This window comes from Gordionus sp. m RMFG-2023, chromosome 1 (genome assembly GCF_954871325.1).
Source record: "Gordionus sp. m RMFG-2023 chromosome 1, tfGorSpeb1-WG-v2, whole genome shotgun sequence".
Taxonomy (NCBI): domain Eukaryota; kingdom Metazoa; phylum Nematomorpha; class Gordioida; order Chordodea; family Parachordodidae; genus Gordionus; species Gordionus sp. m RMFG-2023.
In genome coordinates this window covers 23085779-23110618 of record NC_088775.1, presented here as the reverse complement: position 1 = coordinate 23110618, position 24840 = coordinate 23085779, and the positions used below count along the sequence as shown (strand labels likewise).

At 26.9% G+C, this 24840-nt stretch overlaps 1 protein-coding gene across 1 annotated transcript; it reads right to left on the bottom strand.

Annotated features, from left to right (window-relative positions):
* Positions 1-464: 464 nt before the first annotated feature.
* On the bottom strand, positions 465-14437 carry LOC135922960 (corepressor interacting with RBPJ 1-like). The gene is made up of 10 exons (XM_065457515.1): positions 14388-14437; positions 14213-14344; positions 14114-14166; positions 13421-14039; positions 12427-12678; positions 3751-3818; positions 1838-2297; positions 1329-1600; positions 614-963; positions 465-569 (listed from the first exon to the last, which is right to left on the bottom strand). Coding segments are annotated over exons 1-9 (2022 nt in total). The 5' UTR covers positions 14390-14437; the 3' UTR covers positions 465-569; positions 614-799.
* Between the last annotated feature and the right edge of the window lie 10403 nt (positions 14438-24840).

Below are 24840 nucleotides of genomic sequence, written 5' to 3'. Positions count from 1 at the left end.
TTTTAAAATAATTACAAATACCCTCTTAGAGACGTGAATAATGCATTTGTCTGCCTGAGCCCAGCTGAAGCCCAATAGAAAAAAAAAATGAAAGTTTGGCCCAGCTGGTGGCCAATTTTTTCTTAAATGAAACTGGGGATATCTCAAGTCAAAATATTTATTTTATCTTCTAGGGCCTATATTTTATTGATGATGGTATGGCAGGACTGACCAGTCCGCTACCTATAATGTTATTTTAATATCAAAAATGAGATTAGCTAGATGTTACTCCATGTTAAAAATTTTAATTTTTAGGTTGTTTCATTATCAAGTTTCTATTAAAATTTGCTATAATTAGAATTGGAGAAACATAATTTAAATGCTTTAATTTATTATATTATTTTTAATATAATATCATGTTGAGTCTATTATACTAAATGTAAGGGTGGCTAGGTGTTAAAATAAAACATAATATATTTTTTTACTTTAGAAATTGTTTGAAAAAGTACCAAGATCTTGCACGTCAGAAACAACAATTTAAATAACGATACATAAACAGATAGTAAGTTTATAAATAATATGTTTAGATCCTATATAAAATATATTAGATACATATCTTTATTTCAGCATTAACCTTTAGAGATCCAAAAAGTTCGTCCATTCCAATTAATAAGGTAAGAAGGCATCTAATGTTCTATCTTGAAATTTTATTAGAAAATTTAAATTATATTAAAGAAAAACTACACGTTAAATTGAATATATAATAATAATTTAAAATATTTGATCCCCCGAAAAATAAAAAGATGCTATCTCCATCTATTCATCTCTTGCCAGCACTCCCGCCCCCTGTAGCATCTTTCCTGCCTTTATTAATATCAATCGTTAGCTTTTTAGACACTAGAGTTTGTTTCTTCTTTCTATCATTTGGCTTTTCTGAATCTGAGGCTGAAGTAGTGTTATCTGATCCAGAAGTAGAGGAACTATCTGTTGTAATAAAAGTATATATTAAATATTGCAGGATTTGTAATAGAGGATGCAACATAAAATTTGGGAGTGATTTGGGAAAAATACTTTTGGAGCCTGGCCAAGCAACTTGTGATAAAGGTAAGATGGGAATTATTTTCATTTTTATAAAGCTCGAATTAGATAAATATATACCGTTTTCAATTTAAAAAAATAATTATAAGCCAAGCCAGAAAAACTTGAACAAAAATATTTTATGTGTCAGGATGAATAACTTGTTCTAAATTATATAAAGACTCGATCTAAAAAAAATCGCAAATCTTCATGGATCTATGTGGATCGATTTCTGAATGTAGTATCTTAAATGTCACTTAATATTATTATACTTTCTGTATCAGAGCTCGAACCAGAAGACCCTGAGCTGGAAGAACTTGAGGCAACCCTCTTTCTTTTGTTGGCTTCATTTATATCATTTACGGGTATCTTGCGAGACTTTGAAGCATCGTCCTTTACATTTTTTATATTTGACGCAATTGTAGCATCCTTAATCTTTTTGACCGAGGTAGATGTAAGATGTGGTTTTTTATCAAACTCCTGAGTTTGAGAAGAGGGTGGATGAGGGTGCCTATGACTAACAGCTAGTGAATGGTGAGTGGGTCTAGATTTGATAATATTTAGAAAATAAAAAACAATTTTAGTAATTAACAATACACAAAAAATTAACGATATATAGTTTTTTAAAGCAAAAGACATGACTTATATTTGTAGGCCTGGTGTTGGAGGATTTGTAAGTTGACTAAAATTAGATTAAAACACAGGCCACCATTAATTATACAACACCAATAATAGTTATAAATTTTTTTAGAGTTTAGCTAAGTAGAATAATAAGTTTTACTTTTTAACTAGATTGCTAGTCACCATTTCTTTCTTTGTGCCACTCTCATCAATCTGCTTTTTAACAGTCACCACAGATTCTTTGCTAATGGTGGCCTTAGCAAGATTTTCGCCATGATGTGAAGTGGTATCCCCACTGGCCCTTGTTTTAGTTTTATTTTCAGCAAATTCCTTAAGAGAATTAAGATTACTAATTGCGGCAATAGGGTGTTCTGATTTAGTGGTGGTTTTTTCTTTGTTTACTGTGCTATTCTTATCCTTTTTTGTTACCTCTTTTTTATCTTTATTTTCTTTAATATCCTTCTCCTCCTTTTTTTCCTTAATATCTTCTTTTCTTTCTTTAATATCTTCCTTCTTTTCTTTGTCTCTTTCAGTTCTCATTTTTTCTTCTCTTTTAGATGATCGGCGGGGGGTCATAGGAATAACAAATGCTACAATAACCTCTTGACCGTCAATTTGTCCTAAATAAAATTAAATATTGTAAACAACTTGTAATAAGAGTTAATAGATAGAAATAACAGTTTCAACCAAAATTATAATTATTTAAAGATTTCTAATAGGAATTTAAAATGAACCTGAACCATTTATTTTATCACCCAAACCTGAATGCACTTCTAAAAAGGTATGTGAACTAATTTGAGCTTTTTGATGTTTTAAATATTACAATCAATTTTTATTCTTGCTATTGTATAGGGCTGGTAAAATCTAAAATTGTTTTATTAGGGCTGGGCAAATGAGCTGAGCAGTGCAAAATTTAGAGATACTAGTGTGCTTAATAGAAAAATTATTCTTAAGACGAATTTTGTTAAAATAATGTTTTATTTTGCACATATAACTTGAATGATTAAATCACCTGCTAAAATGATCATTCATTCATAATGGGTCATTTAACGTCAAATCAACCAAAAAAAGAGATTTTCGGAAGACCCACATACGCCTTCAAAGTCCAAAATAGCGAAATGTGTGATTACATTAAATCTTGTTTTATTTCAATATATCATTCTATATACCTTAAAATTTTACATTAGGAAATATCGAAGAAGATTTTTCAATGTAAAATTTTAAGGGCTATAAAATTTATAATTTGTAATTCTATCTTAAGTATTTTTTTAAAATACTAGATTTTATGAAATCACGCATTGTGCGATAACGACTTTAAAGATGTATATCTTTGAATCTGGTTGAGCTAGTGCTCTAAAATTTAACATATATGTCGTAATTTTTAAAGGGATCATGACTATCCGGGATCTTCACAGGGTTGATAATTAAGGAATGATAATACGGGATTATCACTTTTTAATCGTGATAAAGAGGAATCTTATTTTAAAAGCGTTTTCCACGAGTTTCGTTGCGTTTTTAATTTTCAATTTTGTTTTTTTGGCCTTATGATATAAGATTGTCTAGTATAGGGTATCATTCGATAGCTAATCAAAAGATTTATTCATCTGGAGGTCAATCTCTGCCCCAGTGATAATACCGTATAGTTCTTTATCCTTTAAAAAATTGAAATTTTAAAGGGATCCCTTTAAATCCCGTGAAGATCCTAGATAGTCATGATCCCTTTAAAAATTACGACATATACATAACTAACAGGCCAAGTTTCGTCCATTTTAATGATGGTGGATCGAATCACTGGAATAATTTCTTTTTCCTACATTATGTGTTATTATTGCTTAAGAAAATCATAAACCTATCATAATTATTGGTTAATTTCACATATATTATTGGATTTTAAAGACAGGCCAGACAAAAAATAAATTATAACCCCCAGCTCGCCTCAGCCAAAACCACAATGAAGGGGGTTAAGTGTTATGGGTTAAGGTTTTAAATATTTTAAAGCTGCTAATTAGTCTATTTCCTTCTAAAAATAATAACCTGCGGCTCATAATAAATTTTAAAATTAAATAAATATACCTCCGTTCATAAACTTTTGAGCTTTAGCAGCCTCTTCCGATGATTCATAATCAATGTAGGCAAAACCTCTAAAGCATAAAAAATTTAACACAAATATTATCACATGTAATTATTTTATATTAATCAAGATCAATTTTTATTTCAATGTATTTGGTGGGGGGAGGGGGGTCATCTGTAAAATAGCTAGCCTTCCCAAGACTCCCATTTTTATCCTGATAGTTGATGTTATAACAAAGGAGAAATTTAAACTAGTGTAGCTTGTATTTTAGCTGAGATAAGTGTTGTTAAAGAGGGTTTCTCGGCGCTCGAGGCTAGTGTTAAAGGTTCGATTTGAGCCAATTTTTCTAAGACCAACTCGATATTTATGCAAGAAAAATATTGACCAGTTAGTAATTTTTAAAATCAGGTTGAATCGAGCTGTTTATTACCACTACCTATGTCCACTATATTTTTCTAAAAATACCTGGAACTATACTGCTAGCACCTTTGTGGGATGGAGTGGGGGAGTGTACCCTTTTAATTTCATAGCATAAATTTTTTTTTTCAAAAATCATTTTAATTGATATATTTGTTGAATACAATAAAATTTATATATATATATTTAAATTTATGAAACTATTTAATTATATTGAATGTCAACCTAAATTTTTATACTTTTTTTACTCTTGCCATTATAAAAGTTAAAATCATGGAAGATGATTCAGAAGATATTGAAATGGATGAAATAAAATTTACAAGAAATATTTATCTCTTCTAAAAGAGGTGGAACGTTAATATAATTTGAACTTGTGAATATAGATCATATACTGACTAACAGTGCAGAAAGCTCTGCTACAACATTCACTCTGTGCCCGCCTCAATATCAAATTAGTGGCCACCGTTGATACAGAGAAAGTTTTAGAATAAGATTTAAAATTATATCCAAGCTCATTTCAAAAATGTTAGTTTTTATGAAATAAACAAAATATATCCACAATAACGGCTAATAATATAATTAATAAAATGGGGATAAGAGGGAATTCATACAAAGAATCTATGGTATTCTTAAATAAAATATTTTGAAAAACACTAAGATCTTGATAATTTATGCGAATGACTTATATGCACTAATTCTCAGGAATGTAAAATAAAAAATTTATACAAATATTAATATAACCGTTATTCTTGGTAATAAATAAATTATAAGTTATATTTGAAGGTGAAGATTTTTAAACTCCAATTCTCTCTAGACTTATTATTTTGCAGATTTAGAGTCGTGCCTCCTCTAGTAGAGTCTCTTACATGCATTAACAAAAGGTTTATAAATTTATAAAAATAAAAGATATATTTTTGAATACTTTATTGCATATTTCACCTGTTTATAAATCATTCTGCATTCAAATTGAATTGGATAGGCATAGATAGAAATAGAGAAATTAATTTAATAAGAAATTACTAACACAAAAATACCTCAATTACAATGAAGAAACCCTACAATGATTTAAAAATTTTTAAGATTCAATCAATGATAATCGGGAATTTAAAAATATTTTCATGAAATTCAATACCCCACTTCTCTATAGTGTTTTTATTGAGCACTTGTTTAGTATTCCTAAAAAGGTTTTAGGCGAGAGGGAAGGCTACTTGTCAGATTCAAATTTCAAAAAATTTATACTGTAAAAAGCAAATATGTTCCGTTTAACTTAGTAATGGGAGCTAGCTTTTTTTTTAAAAAAAGGGTTAGAAATTCTGGCTGAGATAATAGGGTTCAAAGGTGTAACGTTACCTCACTTGGATATCTAATAATTTGTTATTATTTTAAATAACTCTTAGTGAGCGTGAAAATAAAAATATATTTAAATCAGGTGACTATTTTTACATTTTAAAACATAATTATCAAAATAGTCCAACCTTATTTCTAAATTTGGATTAACCTAGGCCATGAGGAAATAATTCTACAAAAGCAGCTCAGTAAGATTGTCAGACCTCCCGATATATTAATTTAATTTACGCCAAAACACGCTATTTATTACTTTACGCTTTCTCCAGATTTCCCTAAAAAAAATTCTGGCGATTTTTTTATATATTTTTTAAGACATATAATTAAAAATACATCATTAATAACGGCTCTCGAACGACTTTATAAATAGTTTATAGCTGGGTAATTCCATACCAAATCGATAACTTTTCGGCCCGACCTTTTTAATTTCGATAAAATTTTGTATGCTAAGAGAATATCATTTGAAAGCATCGAATCCAAAATTTTAGCTTCCTAGTACTCATAGTTCCAGAGATATCAATGGTCAAAAGTGCTAAAAATGACCTTTTTTCGAAAAATACGATTTTTTGAAACTGAGATAAGTTAAAAAATAATGATTTCAAAAATATAAGTTATATGTCATTTTGTAACTCTATTAAAGGCCTTTTATTAAATATCAAAGATTTTTTTGAAATAATATTGTTGCGGTTTTTATTTACGTTATAAATTTAATACATAAAAATTCCAGGTGTTTCGCTTTCCAAATTTTTTTGAATTTAATATTTTCTTATTCTCTAACCTTATATCTATTCATAAAAAAAATTTAAACTTGGGACAGCCATGGGTTTTTTAGTTATTACGATTTAAAAAATCAAAAAATAAATATTTTTTTCAAAAATAGATGGCTCTCCTTTATAAAATAACGTGTTTTGTTATAATTATTATTTTTTAAAACTTTTTTTCACTTTTAAACATAAATAATAAGATTTTCCAGCATTACTATCAGGAAAAAATATTATATAGATCGTTTGATAGGCTTACTTATTATTAGAGATTTGCAAAGTTAGGCCCGGCCCGGACGGGCTTTAGTACAATGTCTAAACTATATAAAAACCTTTTTTATTATTTTTAAAAATAAAAACTACTATGTTTAAAAATGATATATAGGAGGTGGTGTTGTATATATGCACCGTTAACCATTAATGGGTAAGCTAAGCCTGTAGTAAAATGGATCACCATGCCAAAAATATATATAAATGTTTTTAAACGTTATTTTAATATTTCATAATTTGTAATTAAATCGTTTCTTAGTAAATCTTATAAAAGTGATTTTAACACTTAGACATTTGATATTTCCAACGAATTGTGCTAGTTAGACATGAAATGAACCCTAAAAAAAATTATAAATTAATTTTCAAACTTTACACTCCATTATTCTATACTATTGCAAATTTAATTATAAAATATTTTTTTAGAAAATATACTTAAAAACTATTAAGGCTTAGACTAAGATTTCCCCATAATTTTTGATATGTACAACTTAAACTTACTTAAGATCTTCATGATGAATTTTCATGTGTCTTCAAGTAACATTAGACAAAAATACTCAACTCAATTTTTTAATTAAAAACTAGATTAGTTTGAATAATATAAGGTCATTCCATGCCAAACTGATCACAGTTCAGCAGACCACTGAAAATTCTTATATAAACTAAGTTTCTTGTAATCCATACTTGGGAAAAATTATAGTCTCCTAGTGTTTATACTTTTGAGATATTCATGGTCAATGCATGAAAAATTGCCTTTTTGCGAAGTGTCTATATTCATTAAATTATGCTATTAAATATAAGAAATCTAGTATTAAAATAAAGAATATACTTTTTATCTTCAGAAGATATAAGTAAAAAATTAAAATATTATTTTTAAAAATTTCTAGACTTTTTATTCCAATAAAATTTAAAATCCTGATAACGAAAAAGGGTAAAATTGTTTTGCATTACAGCTTCATTGGGTATGTTAGTTGAACATTATCATTCTGCTGAAATGCCAAACTCTTTTGCGTGATGACATAATTTGAAAAGTTTTTCCGTTTTTGCATTGAGCCGTCCCATCAGAAAATTAAAAAAATTTGGGGGTATCGCGTTGAATTTATTATTAATGAAATTTACAAAGCAAGTTAGAACTAAGTGCAATGCAATTGTATTATGCTGTAAGCAATCCGATATCATAACAAACGATAGCGTGATATCTTTATTATATATAACAAACTGATGAATTGTTGCATGTGCATTGATCCAGTAATAACTTTGTGCTGCATTATGAATAATAGAGCTATAATTCTCTACAAAATCACATACAATTAAAAATTCATCGTCTCCTAAACTGATTTAATAAAATTTTTGAAGGTTGGATGTTGACTAGATGGAGAGGAATGTGGTATAAAAGTTTCCATTTTTTCAATAAAAATTTTGAAAATTCATAATCTGGCTTGACTATTATTTTCAATGTTTTCCTATCAACAAATAATCATTGTTTATAAGTTATAAAGTTACATAGTTATAATAGAATATTTCTTTAAGTCGCTTTATAAAGTAATCCAGCCCTGAAGAGTTCTCACAATTTCTAAAATAAGTGGAATGGTTACGTGGATATATAAAACTTTGGGTAAAAAGTGTTTGTAAGCTTTAAGAGGATATTCATGGTTTTTTGTTAAAAATGGAAAATTTACACCAATTATCTTTATTATAAAATTTTGGCACAACCCACTAATATACAATTTTTTGGTTTTAGATTTACAAATTTTAAAAAACCTAATGAAATATAAAATGTCGTTTGTTTGAACAGAATATATATTTCTTTATTAACCTTTTCTGTATTTTCACTTTTCTCCAGTCTTTTTTACCATTACACTATGAGAATTAAGGTACAAATAGGTTAAATAGATAGGTATTTTTAACTAAATAATTATAAAAACCAGATATAATTTTTATATCTTCAAACTAAATAATTGGGAACAAATCATAAATTAACTGAATGAAATAAAATACTCCTATTAAATAAGATCCTTGCTCAAGGACCAACAATAAAAAAAATAATTTTTATAATATAATTTGTATTGGATGATACAGTACCACTATTTTTTCTTTTTTTTCAGTTCTTGCTTTCTCAAAAATACTCATAACTATTCCTTATGATAATATTATTATTGGATTGGGTGAGTTCCACACTTTATTAATTATATCTGGGTTACAAGGTTTGTTGGTATCCTTGAGGAAAAAATTGGCATAATTATTATGGAGGATAGAGCCTCTATAGTAATTAAACGTTCGCTCATTTTGGGCAGGTCCATGACCAATATGCTAGATAAGATAAGAAATATCTTGGCCGTAATTCAAAGATTTTATAGTGTTATACTTTAATCAATAATTCTTCCAGGTTTCGGATTTGTGGCTGATCCTTTTCCAAACTAAGTATTTTTGCTCTTCTTGCCATACAAAATACTTGAAACTTCTTTTGAATCCCAAATAGACCAGCTATCTGACATTGAGGACACAATTTTCCATTTATTTACGATAATTGTATGAATTTATCTTTAAGATGTACCAATAATCTTATCTTTTGAATTCAATACTGTCTCCTCAATATCTAAGCTTGTTTCAATGGCTCTTATTATTTTATCAAATTTTGGATATTATTTTTCCAATAGCCTTCTTTTTTTGATGGGAGATTTGCTGAGTTCGTTAATTGTTGTTTTGATTGATTCAATAATATCAGCATCTATGCTAACAGTTTTAGTTTTTGATTATTAGATTTTCTTAAATTTTTATTACATATTGATGGTTAGAAATATTAAAGGGATTACAGCATCTAGCATAATATTTTGTTATATTTTATTTATGAATAAAGAATTTAATTAATATTATTTGAAGATTTATTATAATACATGTGCAGGAATAAATATCGTGTAAAGTTAAAAATTTAATCAATATTTATACAAAAAATGACGTTGCATATATAATTTATTTTATAAAAATATATATTGCAATAAATATAGAAATATAAAATAAATACATAAAAAAGTATAGTATACATAGTATAAAAGTAGTTCTTCTGCTGAATAGGAACTTCTTAGAGAAGTATTGTAAAATATGCTATCAAGATTATAAGGCCTAAAAAATTAAACGTTCTCTATCTATAGTATAAATTTTCCATTTCTAATGGTTTTTATCAATTTTATCCATGAAATCGTATTGGCTCCATTCTTTTTTAATACTCATATAGAATGGTAATAGTAATGTTTATCTAATTCATAAAAATTGATTTATTTTATTCTGGGAATATGAGGTTTAGAAATTTCTAAAATAATTTTTTAATTATATTTTCTGAAGATAAAAAGTGTATTCTTTATTTTAATTTATTCGAGTAATTTTTAATCAATCATTAGCAAAAATAGGCAATTATTCATGCGTTGACTGTAAATATCTTTAAAAGTATAAAAACTAGGAAGTTTAAATTTTGCCCAAATAGAGATTACAAGAATATTAGATTATATAAAAATTTTCATCAATATAGAAATGGGTCGGCCAAGAATTGTATTTTTGATTGATATATTGGGAAAACATCAAAATTAATTATTTTTTAAATTATAAGTCATCTAATGACCAGTAGAGCATGAAAATATCAAGCATGAATGGAGAAAATATTCACTAACAAATCATTATAATACTGGAAAAATTTACAAAGTATTACTAGACCTGTGCACCAGCCGGCCATTGGCCGACCTTTTTTGGTTACGTCGAAAACGCCGCCGTTTAGAAAAATCACGCCAGCGCGCCTTCGATTTTCATATAGGCGGCGCACGGCCGGCATAGAAATTTATTTCTACCTTTTTATTTTAATATTTGAACAACATCACTCTTGTAATTTTTTTAATGTCAGCAGGATTTTGATGAATTTTTATTTTTTACTATTTTAAAATCTTAATTATATTGACTTCATTATAAAATTCAATCAATCAAAAATCTAAAATTCCAAAAGTTACCATAATTTTACATATTTTTAAAATGGATGCATCTACTTTAATAATTTTAGTATTTTAACTCTGGATAATAAAAAATCCATAGTCTCGAAATTTTTTGGCAAAAGAATTAGAGAAATTATTACTGCTCTAAGATATAAAACTGCAGAGGTTGAATTTGAATTAGAGAAATATCAAAGAAAATGCTTAAGTACAATAGATTTAACATCAGACATGTTAGATCTTGACAGCATTGATCCATACCCGGATACCCGTTTTCAAATTGGCAATTCCAATGATAATAATAACAATAATTCCACGCATATGAAAACTTTAAATTTAAATATCCCAACACGTTGGCATAGTATATTAATTATGCTATAAAGCATATCTGGATTAAATAGGAATTTAATTAATAATGTTTTGAAAAGAATTGTGAAGCACTTTCTCAAATTATGAATCTGATCTGGTAGAAGAACTATTAGCATTTCTTTCAAAATTTAAAACTGTCGAATTTCTTTCAGTACAAAAAGGGCCTACTTTAAACTTGGCGTTACTTTTTAGAAGTGAAATTGAAACACATTTAATAGTAAATGATAGTGATAGTTCTGAAATTATTTCACTTAAGGGAAATATGCTAAAAAAAACTTGCGTTACGATTTCCGGTTTGTAATCTGCAAGTAATATTATATAAGTATATTCTTTTATTTTTTATTTAAAATTATCTAGGTATTGGCTTCTCTTTTAGATCCAAGATTTTAAAAATTGACAATTGTGTCAAAGTATTTAATAGAGCAAAATTGCTCAGCTTCAGAATTTATAATAAAACTTAAACTTATAGAGAATGATGATAATTAGGTAGTAAATATAGCTAATGAGGATGAATTATTAAATTCAAGTTATTTGACAAAATTGGCAAATAAACATTTAACAAATATAAATTATGATTCTAAGTTAGGTAAATTAGAACAAGAATGACACAGATTTCTTGGAAAACGACATTCACAAGATATGGACGTTATAAAATTATGAAGAGAAAAGAAGAGTGGACTTCCCAATCTTTCCAGGCTCGCCAAAATAATTATTTGCATTCTGGCGACTAGCACACCTAGTGAAAGAGTTTTCTCTACCGCTGGATTGTTAAATTTAAGGATATCATCATTATGTCCCAAAAATTTTAATAAAATAATTTTTATACATGATAATTATAAAATTACGAAATTGATTATGGATATAATAAGTTTTCTATTAAATGAATATTAAAAAATATGCGAGATATATGTAGAATAGTGTATATTTATTTGTTTTTTTTCTTAAATTAATAAGCAATTAAAAAAATTTATCTTATAAAAATTTATATATGCGCCAATTTTATTGACGGCGGCTAAAAATCGGCGCGCCGCCGGCCATTGATGAGATTTTTTAAAAATTGCGCCGGCCACCGATATTTAGTCGCGCACAGGTCTAAGTATTACTGAATAAAAAAATCTATTTATTGAAAATTATTACTTTAACATGTAATAATAAAATACTGACAATATAATTATAATATTAAATGTTGGTAATTTGGTATAAAATACAAAAAAAATTAATATATGGAAAATAAAATCTACCAATTTTAATCATTTTATAACTTTCTAATTTTATTAAAAAATGATGAGAAAATTAATGATCAAGTTTAATTTTTCAAATGTCTCAAAATTTCTATAAAATAATTTAAACTCTTAGCAATCTTTTGTAAAAATACCTGTATCAGTTAATAAATAAAGTGATCAATTGAATATTTAGAGTAAACTACGTTAAGCTCTATTCCCACAAAAAAAATAAAGCCTTTTATTATTTAATTATATAAATTTTTAATAAAGTAAAAATATTGATTTGTAAGTAAAATGTAATAAATATTATGTAAAAATGTGTCAACCTAGAATAAACAAAATGATTTCTGTCCATGGGCATATCAATGGTTTTGATTCTTCCATAGGTTCCAAATATTTCCTTTAGATGATCCCTTGTTACATGTCTAGTCAATCTTCCCACATGAATCTTGGATGGCAAGACAACTGGTTTCTTGAAAGGCACTCTAGAAACTGGCTTAACAGTAGATTCATTGATATTTGAAGAGCTAGATACAGTGGTATTGTTTGTAGAACCTTTAAGCTTAGGTGAGGGTGTTCTTATTTAAAATATTCGGTTTTAAAATATAAGTTTCAGGAGCTAAGGCTCAGGTCTCTGATTAATATATTTATCTTAAAAAATTTATAAGTGCTAAAAATATGAGCTTTTAATATGCATTGAACATGATAACAAGATTAAAAGTGTAAATCATATTCTTTGTTTTCAGGCTTCTAATATATATTTATATAAAATCCTATAATTCTGACATAATATTGGAAATCAGTATGACATAGCAAAACCAATGAAGTATAGGGTCCTAATAATAAAATAATTTCCACTGATGTTTTATAAAGAAATGACATAAATTAGTTTAATTGTAAATTTTTTCCAGTCTGATCAAAATTTTAAGTACTGCAGCCTATGGACTCTAAAATTAGGCAGCTAGATAAGTATTCATAAATACAGAAAAAATAATAAATTTATTTTACTAGTACAAAATCATTAAATCATAGAGAAAAATATGCATAGTGACAAATCAATAAAAATGCTGAGTAAAAATTAATTTACTGATATATCCATTAAAAAAATATTACTATATTGAGAATATTATCTTAAATACTGATAGTTTTAATATATTAAAGAAATAAATAAATCTTATGATTATTTAGAAAAGAATATTATCAAAAATGGTAACATTTTTTGAAATTAGATGAAAAAATTTTAGATTTATTCATGAATTAAATATTATAATGCTTAAACTAATATTAGATGTTATGAAAAATTATTAGGTAAGATCATACCTTGTTGATGATTTAGAATGGTGGTGTCTTTTCATTTTAGTTGCAGTGGTAACATTTACTTTATCATCTGATTTATTTATTTCCTTTTTAACAGGGACAGCAATATCCTGATTTTCTTTAATATCTGGCTTTTTATTCTGAAGTTTTGATTCATTGAGTCTTTCAGACTCTAAACGTTTTTTTCTATTTATTTCCTCCATAAATTTCTGATCATCTTTCCTTTTGCTTTCTCCTTGTTTTGATATAGGTTCCTTTTTTCTGGAATCTTCTACTTTACTTGTATCCTCTGGTTTTTTGTGTTCAATTTTATGATCTTCTCTTTTTCTAAATTCTTGAGGTCTATTGCTTGGCTCATCTCTCCTTCTATAAGTATCAGTTTTATGTATTTCGTCTCTCCTTCTTGCATCTTGGGCAACAGACCTACGTGTTAGCTCCCTATCCCTTCTTCTTGTATCATCTTCTCTATCATGGCCTCTATTTCTTTCAGAAAAATTTCTATCATTTGCATTGTGATGTATATTATTCAATCGATTGGAATTCTCTTGCCTTGGCAAACGCCTGTCTTGTTGTGATGTGTTAGGTTTTCTCTTATGTTGTGGTGAAGGAGTACTCCTTGATGCTTATATTTTTGAATTAATATATATATATTATATATATTTTTTCATTAGGTTTATAATATAGTATGCAAATAACTTGAAGATGAGCCACTGCCACTAGATGTCCCAGATGAGCTTGAGCCTGAAGATCTAGGAATGGAGAGATATTAATAAGTAAAAAATAATAATAAATTACCCTGAGGATGAAGTGGAAGAATGAGATGAATCACGTTTTCTTTTACTTTTATCATCCTTAGTCAATTGCATTCTTTTTTTATCTTCGTTATTTTTAGAATCAATCTTATTAGAGTCCAATTTATTTAATGCCCTTAAATTATATTAGTATTTATATTTTAAAACGTTATAATTACATGGGAATGGTGGAATCGCAATTAATAATTCGATTTGTGAAAATATGAAAAATTTAATTTTTAAATTTAAAATTTATTAAACTTTAAAATATATTCTTCGTCTATTTTAGAAATTTTTTTAGATATAACATATATGTATATAGTAAAAAGAAATATAGAATAAAAGTATATTTAAATTTTTAAAACATATAAAGTTACCTACATATTCATTGTTTTAGATTGTACGTAGAGCGTAGTAGCAATAATGTCATTAGTGGGAGAAGATAAGGGGGGGGGGGTGCAGGGGTTGAAATACACTAAAGAGCCCCCTTTAATATGAATTTTTTGATACCACGAAAAACAAAACAGTAGAAATCATTATCAAGTACATAGGAAAGAATGGCTTTGCCCCGAAACTATAATAGTGTGGGTGAACGGACTAGTGGGGGGAAATTTTTAAAAAAACGGGCCTGTGGGTAGGCGGATTATGTAAAATATTATATGGATTTTTAGGTTCTGGTGGGTTAAAAGATTTACAACTTTCATTTATTATTTAAAATCATCCAAGTTAATATTTAAAAAATATGTTCCCTGAAATTTCAATATTTTTGATACCAAAGTATCGATAAATGAGGATTTTCTCGTCAGAAAAAATTAAAACATGTTGGATTTGATATGATCAATGTTGATGAAACTCTGATTTTACCCGTTTCTTCATTCAATTAAAGTAGCATAGAGGTCAAAATTAAAAAGCATATGAGAAGATAGTGATTTAACAAAATATTTAAATCTTAAAGTAACGAGTTTTTATATAATTTACCTAGATTTTAGGCTATTTACTTTATTTAGGTTTACAATTTATAAACAATTAATTTAATTTAAATTACGTTTTTTATTTATCATCAATGGTTTAACTTTTTATTTTAATATCTCTTTTGAATAGAGGATGAACCTTAAACAGAAATACTTTGATGGGAACGACAGGAAAAGGACTTATCAAAGTTATGAAGGCTAGATAAATATTAGCAATTCAAGCAACCAGTGTTTCTTTTGAACGAATAATTAACATTACTCGAAGGTTTTAGTGTCAATTAATAATTTTTTGATTATAACATCAATATTTTATTAGATCAAATAGATTCTATAGCCAGATATTAATTAAATTGAACACTTTTTTATGCTTAATATAGCAATTTCCTAAATTATAAATATTTTTTAGGGATCCAGTGCTGAAACTAAATTATTGAAACGGTTAACTTATTTAATCAAAAATATTACATAAACCTAAAAATTTTGTTCATAGATGGCACAAAATTTTTTAATATCTATTAGCGAAATCTCGAGACTTAGGCAATATTTTTCTGGATTAAAATATTAAGTTAGACGCTTTTAAATATATGCTTAAATCCAGCAATTCAACTATACCCTATGGATGTATCCTATGCAACTATAGAGATTGATTTTTATCAATATATATATATCAATATTAATAAATTTTAACAAGAATATCTTTTGACCTATTACATCTAAAAGTTTAATTCGTAAGTCCTCAATAAAATTAGCGTATCAAACTAAAATGAATAAAATTTGAAAGCAAACTGCTTCTACCCCCACAACTAATTTAGACGCTGCGAAGCTCTAACATGGTTGCAGTCCTACAATGTGAAAACATACGGTAAACACAAATCGTATTGACTGAATAAATCAATAAGAGACGTCTTTAGTTACACATAAACATAAAACAGTTTATAAATAAAAACTCCATAAAAAATTTTCTAAACTTAGGCCCCACTTTTATTCCTCACAAGGTAAACATCTTATTTAGCTCCGTGAAGTTGGCAGAACGACTTGAAGTGCAATTGACAAAAATTATGCCATTATTTAGAGTCTTAATTGCACCTAATTGCACTTCTATCCGGACATCAGCAGAATGAACCGTTCGTGAGTTATGAGCAAAATAAGGAAAGTGTGAAATTTTGATGCTGGCAGAACGACTTGAGGTGCAATTAACAAAAGTTACGCCATTATTTAGAGTCTTAATTGCACCTAATTGCACTTCTATCCGGACATCAGCAGAATGAACCGTTCGTGAGTTATGAGCAAAATAAGAAAGTGTTGGCACTTTGCCAAAACCGAAAATAAATTAGATTAACTTTTGAAACTTGGCAATTAATTAGTTTACAATTTGTGCTTTAATATTCTAAAAACGGGATATCCGTATCATTAATCGCAAGCGAATAATATTTATTTGTCTGAGGAAAATGAAGTAGGCGGAATTATTTATAAAAAGTGAGGTGCAATTAGAGATACTTATGCCAATGTGTAGCCCTTTAATAGAACATTAAGAATCTATAAACGGCTTATCAGCAGAATTAACGGCTAGTGAGTTATGAGCAAAATAAGGAAGTGTTGGCACTTTGCCAAAACCGAAAATAATTAAGAATAACTTTCGAAACTTGGCAATTATTTAGTATTCAATTTGTGCTTTAATATTCTCAAAACGGGATATTTATTTATTTGAGAAGCGGAAATGAGCGGAACTCTTAGTAAATGTGAGGTGCAATTAGCGATTCTTATGCCAGTGTGTAGCCCTTTAATTGAACATTAAGAATCTTTAAACGGCATATCAGCAGAATAAACGGCTAGTGAGTTATGAGCAAAATAAGAAAGTGTTGGCACTTTGCCAAAACCGAAAAAAATTAAGAATAACTTTCGAAACTTGGCAATTATTTAGTATTCAATTTGTGCTTTAATATTCTCAAAACGGGATATCCGTATCACTAATAGTAACCGAGTTATATTTATTTATTTGAGAAGCGGAAATAAGAGGAATTCTTTGTAAATGTGAGGTGCAATTAGTGATTCTTATGCCAGTGTGTAGCCCTTTAATTGAACATTAAGAATCTTTAAACGGCATATCAGCAGAATTAACGGCTAGTGAGTTATGAGCAAAATAAGAAAGTGTTGGCACTTTGCCAAAACCGAAAATAATTAAGAATAACTTTCGAAACTTGGCAACTATTTAGTATTCAATTTGTGCTTTAATACTCTCAAAACGGGATATCCGTATCATTAACCGTAACCGAGTTATATTTATTTATTTGAGAAGCGGAAATGAGCGGAACTCTTAGTAAATGTGAGGTGCAATTAGCGATTCTTAAGACAGTGTGTAGCCCTTTAATTGAACATTAAGAATCTTTAAATGGCATATCAGCAGAATAAACGGCTAGTGAGTTATGAGCAAAATAAGAAAGTGTTGGCACTTTGCCAAAACCGAAAAAAATTATGAATAACTTTCGAAACTTGGCAATTATTTAGTATTCAATTTGTGCTTTAATATTCTCAAAACGGGATATCCGTATCATTAACCGTAACCGAGTTATATTTATTTATTTGAGAAGCGGAAATGAGCGGAACTCTTAGTAAATGTGAGGTGCAATTAGCGATTCTTATGCCAGTGTGTAGCCCTTTAATTGAACATTAAGAATCTTTAAACGGCATATCAGCAGAATTAACGGCTAGTGAGTTTTTCTTATTAGGTTGTTAATTTTTATATTTCGTTCTTCCGATTAGCACCTTTCTATAGAAAAATAAGAATGGCATTTACATTTGTTGTAATATGTACTTGATATTTAATTTGCATTAAGAGTTTTTTTGGATTTATTATTATAACGCGTGATAAAAATGTTATATTAGAATAATGAAATTATGAATATTATTTATAAAGAAGATTGAAAAGAGTATAAAAACTCCAAATTTTACCATTCGATGATCTTTTATAATTATTAACTTTTTTGTATTTTATTTTTATTTTTATTAATTTTTTTATTATTTTTACTTTTATAATTTTATTAATTTGATAATGTTATAATTTGGAATAAATGATTAAATTATGATTTTACGAACTTAATTTTTTTTAATCTTTAATTTTTAATTTTAATTTATATTAATTTATTTTGATTATGTTTTTATCTTATTATTTAATAAAGATTTAGTATCATTTTAGTTCTAACCTTTCTTTATTTGACAACTGTTTTAATCTCCCAATTCTTAATTATTCTCAAAATGTTACAACATTTATTAAATAATTTTATTTTTCAAGTTTTTTCCGATTATTATGTATAAAATTAAAATAAGGTTTATAAAAATCAGGGACCCGGATTGAACGAACCTTTATAAATATCTGAACCGTAACCGAACCTATATATTTATTTTTTGAAGGAGTAAAAAGAACTTTTATAAAAAAAAGTTAAACCGGTTCAGTTTTTATATTTTAAAAATGGAAATAATTTAAATATCCAGAATTATTTTGCTCTTATAGTAATGGCGTTTCCCGTATCTTAAAAATTAGTTATTATGAATCATATAAATTTTTTTAGAAAAAAATTGAGAAAACATCAGAAAAATAAAGATTTAAAATGTTAAAACAAAAATGGGTAGAAAAAATATAAATTGAAAAAAAAATTTAGTTTTTTCCGGGGGTTTATTTTCTATGGGGTTTTTTTATTCTGAATTTTTTTTCCCAGGGTTTTTTCAGGGAGGTTTTTTTTATATATAAATTTTAGATGCATTAAAAAAAAAAATTTATTTAAGAAATGTAAAAAATTAATAAATATTTTTTTACATATTTATGAAAAATTTAAAAAATTAGTAAATGTTCTTTTACTATAAGTTATAATGTGTTATAGTCTATATTTTTTTATTTTTAATTAAATTTCCAACACATTTCTTTTCAACTATTAATCTTATTAATTAATTACTTTCAATTTGTATTAAATTAAAATATAATTTTATTATATTTATTTACCCCTTTTTATAACACTCGTTTCACTGTATACCAAAACACATAATCAACATGTTTCATTAAATCATAACTATAACACTGTAAAATGTAAGACTTTTTGAAGTGATCTTAGTTTTGTTGTTGTTTATTTTATTTTAAATTTACCGTATGATATAATTAGATCTTTCCAACAAAATCATTTTAAAATACCCCCCCTCCATCTTATAATGATTTTTAACCACATGTGGTGAATTCAGTCAGTATTAAAATCTTTTAAAAATTTTTTATAATTAAAATATAAACTTTCAATGATATAATTAGATCTTTCCAACAAAATCATTTTAAAATAACCCCCCCCCCTCCATTTTATAATGATTTTTAAGCACATGTGGTGAATTCAGTCAGTATTAAAATTATTTTAAAATTTTTTTATAATTAAAATATAAACAACGTTCTACCAACTTCACGGAGCTGACTTCCAAGTAATAATATAATATATATATTATATTTATTATTTAGGTTATAATGGCACCAGGTAAACAACCTGCCGTGCCATTAAAATTAATAAAAGCCTTATTCCAGAAATACAAAGAAGAAATATACATTGGACTCCATTGTTCGTCAGCTGAAATTTGGAAGACCCTTAGCAATGAACTAGAGAATTTGATGAGTCCAAAATCACTATACATTTATGCTAAGCAAAATAGAAATAACTCATTAGATGATTTATATATCCAGAAAGAGGTAAATATATCATTATTTATATCTATATCTTTTGGAAAAAGTCATTGTGACTTCACTTTTTTTACTTTCATTTTAATTCACTGCATATAACGAAGATGCCTGAAATTTAAACATTAAATTTATTATTCATAATATATTTAATAATTTCTCGTCTTAAATATCTAAATCTAGGTATTTTTTAATAAATTGGAATAATTTCTTACTATGTCCCTCCCTCAGTTATTATAAATTTTAGTGAAAAATATATTAAATAGATTTTGCAAAAGTAGGCCGGATATCGAGCTAGAACCAATACGTTTGGCGAATCATTATTTTTAAATTTTATTTTTTGTAAAAGTGAAAATTTTGTTCAACAAGCCCCGGGGTTTACCTAACCTCAAAAAAATATTATTGACATTATATGAAACTTAAGACCATCTTATCGCACATCAGAAAATTTTAAAGTTATATACAGGGATGTGAACCCTCCTGCTAAAAAAATGGGTTCTTGGGTTTGAGTTTAGTTAAAAATCTCATTGCATGTTTATTTTATAATTTTTAACATATAAATTTAAAATAAATAAAATGAAAGTTTATATCTTTTTTTAAAAAAGTTTAAGCCCGAACCCTTGTTTGGGTTCAACAGAATATTGGGGTTAAGGAGGTTTCGGGTTATCGTTCCTGGTTATATATATTTTAATATTTCATTAGAATATATAAATTATATTAACTAGCGCTAGTAAATTCAGGGCTATGTGGGATTATTCTTTATATTTTTATATAACATAAAACAAGTATTTAGGAAAAAATGATTAAAAAATTTTTAAATTTATTTAACTTCTGTTATATTTTGTTAAATCTTTTTTATATAGATAGTATATTTAAGTCAATTTTATATGAAAATATTTAATGACACATGTTGACGATAAAATTAAAAAATATTTTGTTTGTAAAAATAATTAAAATAACATTTATTTTAAAGCCCCTGGTTTGGGGCAAGTTGGTTCATAAATTATTTTCACTAAAATAAGAGTATTTTTTTTATTTAATATAATGTCAATTTTATTTTTTTAAACTATTCATATTTTAAAACCATCTAGTTTTGGAGTGTTAAAACATTTTGATTTACCTAAAAATCATAAAAAAATTTAAATACTGAGGGGTATAAAATATTTTTCACTTTATATTTTACTAGATGATTTATATTTTTTGTAAAATGACACGTCTATATTATAATATCGGAACTAGAGATCTGCAAGGTCTAATTCTATTTAAAATAATCAGGTTTGGGCCGGGTCTAATATTTTTAAAAATAATTCGAGCCGGGTCGGGTCGGATCTTGGAATTTTTTTAAAACACATCTTAATTTATCAATTTTATATTGATTTAATGAAAATATTTGATTTTATTTATTGAAACAAAACGACATATAACATATGTCTTTTATTTTGAGTAATTATAAAAACTAATATGTATATTTAAATAAATCCTAGCCGGGTCGGTAAATTTTTTTAAAAAAATTTCGGGTTCGCCGGCTAAACTAAAAAAATTGCCGGGTCGGGCTTTGAAAATTAGGCCCGATGCAGATCACTAATCTGAACACAAAAACATCGTAATATTTTAATAATGATATTTAAATTTATTTTATTATCCATAGGATAAATTCTCAAGTTTATCTTCCACTGGTAGTGATATTGAAGATGAGGGGAAAAAAAGAAGGATATATTTGAGATTTCATTGACAAGTGAAGATTGGAATCTCATATATCCAAATCCCGATCAACCTAGCAGGTTAAAAAGGGGATGGACCCACATTTTCGAAAGGAATATTTCGAATCAAATAAAAATACCCTGTTTATGGGTTTTTAAAAATCATTATGTATCGTTTAATTCTATATATTTGTTAAAAATTAAAGCTTTTTGTAAACAGTGTTCAGCAGTGTTATTGATTAAAAAATTAAATACTTTAAATAATATATATATAAAATTTATATGTGAAATATTTAATTTTAAATTAAAACAGCATGATAGTAATTATAAAAGACCGCTTAGTGGGACAAAAAGGGAAGAAGTGGCTAAAGAATTACAAACTGATTTAGCTTTAAACTGGCGTGTGAAAAAAGCAAATGAAACAATGAAATATGGTGAATTAGAACCCATAACTTTATATTCCTTGGAGGTCCTACGTAAATGCAAACAATCCATTTCTAATAAATATAACATTAAATCGGATAGTGTAATCAATCAGTTATTATATCTAAAATATACTCAACCATATTTACCCAGTATAATCAATATATCCTGTGACAAATTTTTTATGCACTACTGGTTACCAGAACAAATGATAACTTTTAATAAATATTGCCAAGATACTAACGTATCCATACTACAAATAGATGCTACATGGACCTTAGTAAAAAAATTAAGTCGACCTTATGATCAAACATCTGGGCATATTTTTCTATACATAGGAGTAATCGATTTGAAAGTAAAATCTGGGCAAATACCTGTAGTTCAGATGTTATCAGAAGCCCATGATATTAACCACATTTCACACTGGCTGAATGTATGGGTGCATAGAGGTGCTAAAATACCTAAAATTGTTGTAACTGATCATTCATTAGCTTTATTGGGGGCTGTTGCCAGATCGCTAGCAAATTTTATTGATCTTAAGTCATATATTGAATATTCATTTAATATAATATTAGGTCAAAAATTGCTGACCCCTAGGATATTTATTAGAATAGATTATGCTCATTGTATCAAACTAATAAGTAGATGGCCTAGTTTATATAAAAAACCTCGTTTATTTAGAGAATTTTATATACGTTCCGTTGCAATGCTAATAAAATCCGCTTCCTTTAAAGAGGCGGAAATATTAATAGAATCCATCCTCATTGTATGTAATAGTGAATTTTGTGGGATCGAAACTTGTCCTGACATTACGCTGAATGCTAAAAAATATAATCTCTGGAATAGAAGATATAGACATTAATATATTAGATGAACTCGAGGAGGAAATATCCATTGACTTAAATGTATCTAGTAATATAAATTACTGGATAGAAAGTATTAAAAATAAAGCCATATCTAAATGTATCATATCATATAAAGATGAAAATTATTTCTATAACCCAGAAATAACTATAAACTTATGTAATTTTTTAAAGACCTATCCTTTATGGTCTAGTATTATGCAACCACATTATAATTATGGACAAGTTACATCTTCTACATCAAATGTTGAAAGTTATTTTAATAATTTGAAAAATAGAACATTTAAATCCGTAATGTTACCTATTACTATTGATAAATTTTTCTGTAAACATTTTGATGAGATAAGAGGATTGCTTACTATAGCTGAAGCGTCCCGAATCTCTAATATAATTAAGGAAAAGGATACTGTAGAAATTATTATACCACAAGAAACAGACAATTCACAAATTTCTAAATTTAGTAGTTTAAATGAGGGAAAAGTGTCTGATGATGAATATCAATTAATTGAAAATTGGAAAGGTTTAGTAGATCAACCATCTATAAAAAAGAAACGTACTTAATATTATGGAGCACATTGCCCTGAAATATTACATGTAATTGAAGGGACCAAGATTAAATTAAGTATGTTGAAAAATGGGAATCTTACCACAATAAAGAGACCTTTAAAACTTGGATCTAATAGATATATAATCAGTAATACATGCCCTATTGATAGTTTATCACAAGCAGTAGCAGTAGCCTACTGCGATAGCAAATTATATAAAGCTTTTTTTGACAATTTAGAAAATAGTATATTTAAAGAGTTTATAGAATATTTTGTTTCGCATGGGGCCAATATTAATACATATAAGATAAGGTGTGATTTATTATTAAAATTATTCGATAAAACTAAGATTAGTAATGGTATCTATAGATTGTCTTGCGAATCAACAATATATTATATTATAGAAAAATGCTATAAAGATATATATAGTGTAACCGATATTTTTAAATGTAATAATAAAGAATGTTTACGACCGGAAAATTTCTTAGAAATAATATGTTTACCAATAAATTTAAATATAATAAATAATACAGGTTTTGAAAGTTTGGATATTGCAATCCAAGATGCTTTACCTCTTTTAACATACTGTAAATCCTGTAAAATGCCGGACCCTTTATCTTTAGTCCATAAGTACCAATTTCATGAACATGTTATAAATGACACTACAGGCTGTCAAAGTTCTAAATTAAATAATTTCCCTAGATTTATAAATTTAGGAGATACATTATATTTTTTAAGAGCTCTTATAGTATTTATACCTCCTGCTGTTTCTTCAGGGATTGGTCATTATATATGTTATTCCAAGCGGTTAGATGGAACATGGGAAATATATAATGATCTCTCAAAATTAATTATATATAAAAATAATGATTGCCAAGATGATGTTATATGTCATGCTATTTTATATACCATATGAATCATTCATAACATATCATCCATTGTTGGCATTCATTACTAATATATTTATCATGTTAAATTTAACCTTCTGGAATAACATATTTAATGACCTATTTGTGAAGAAGCAGGAGATATAAAAAATTAAACAACTAGATATCCCGTTAATTTATTTAATTTTGAACTTCCACCACACCTACTATTTTTATTTATAACTTATGTATTAGGGATATGGGATACAGCATTTTAAGTAATCTACACAATGTTATCTGAGATTATGCATCTTGAATTAAATATTCAATCTTTATAAACATCACATTGGTAAGAATATGATTTATAAGAAATTCTCCAGTCGTTACATTTAAAAAATCGGTACAGTATAAGTATGTTTATAATATAATTCTATAATATTGTTGATTCATAAGACAATATAAATAAATCATTACTCCTTAGGTTTATCAAACAATTTTAGTATTAAATCACAATTTTGCGAAAAATAATATTCTATCTTTGAATATATTATTTCCTAAATTA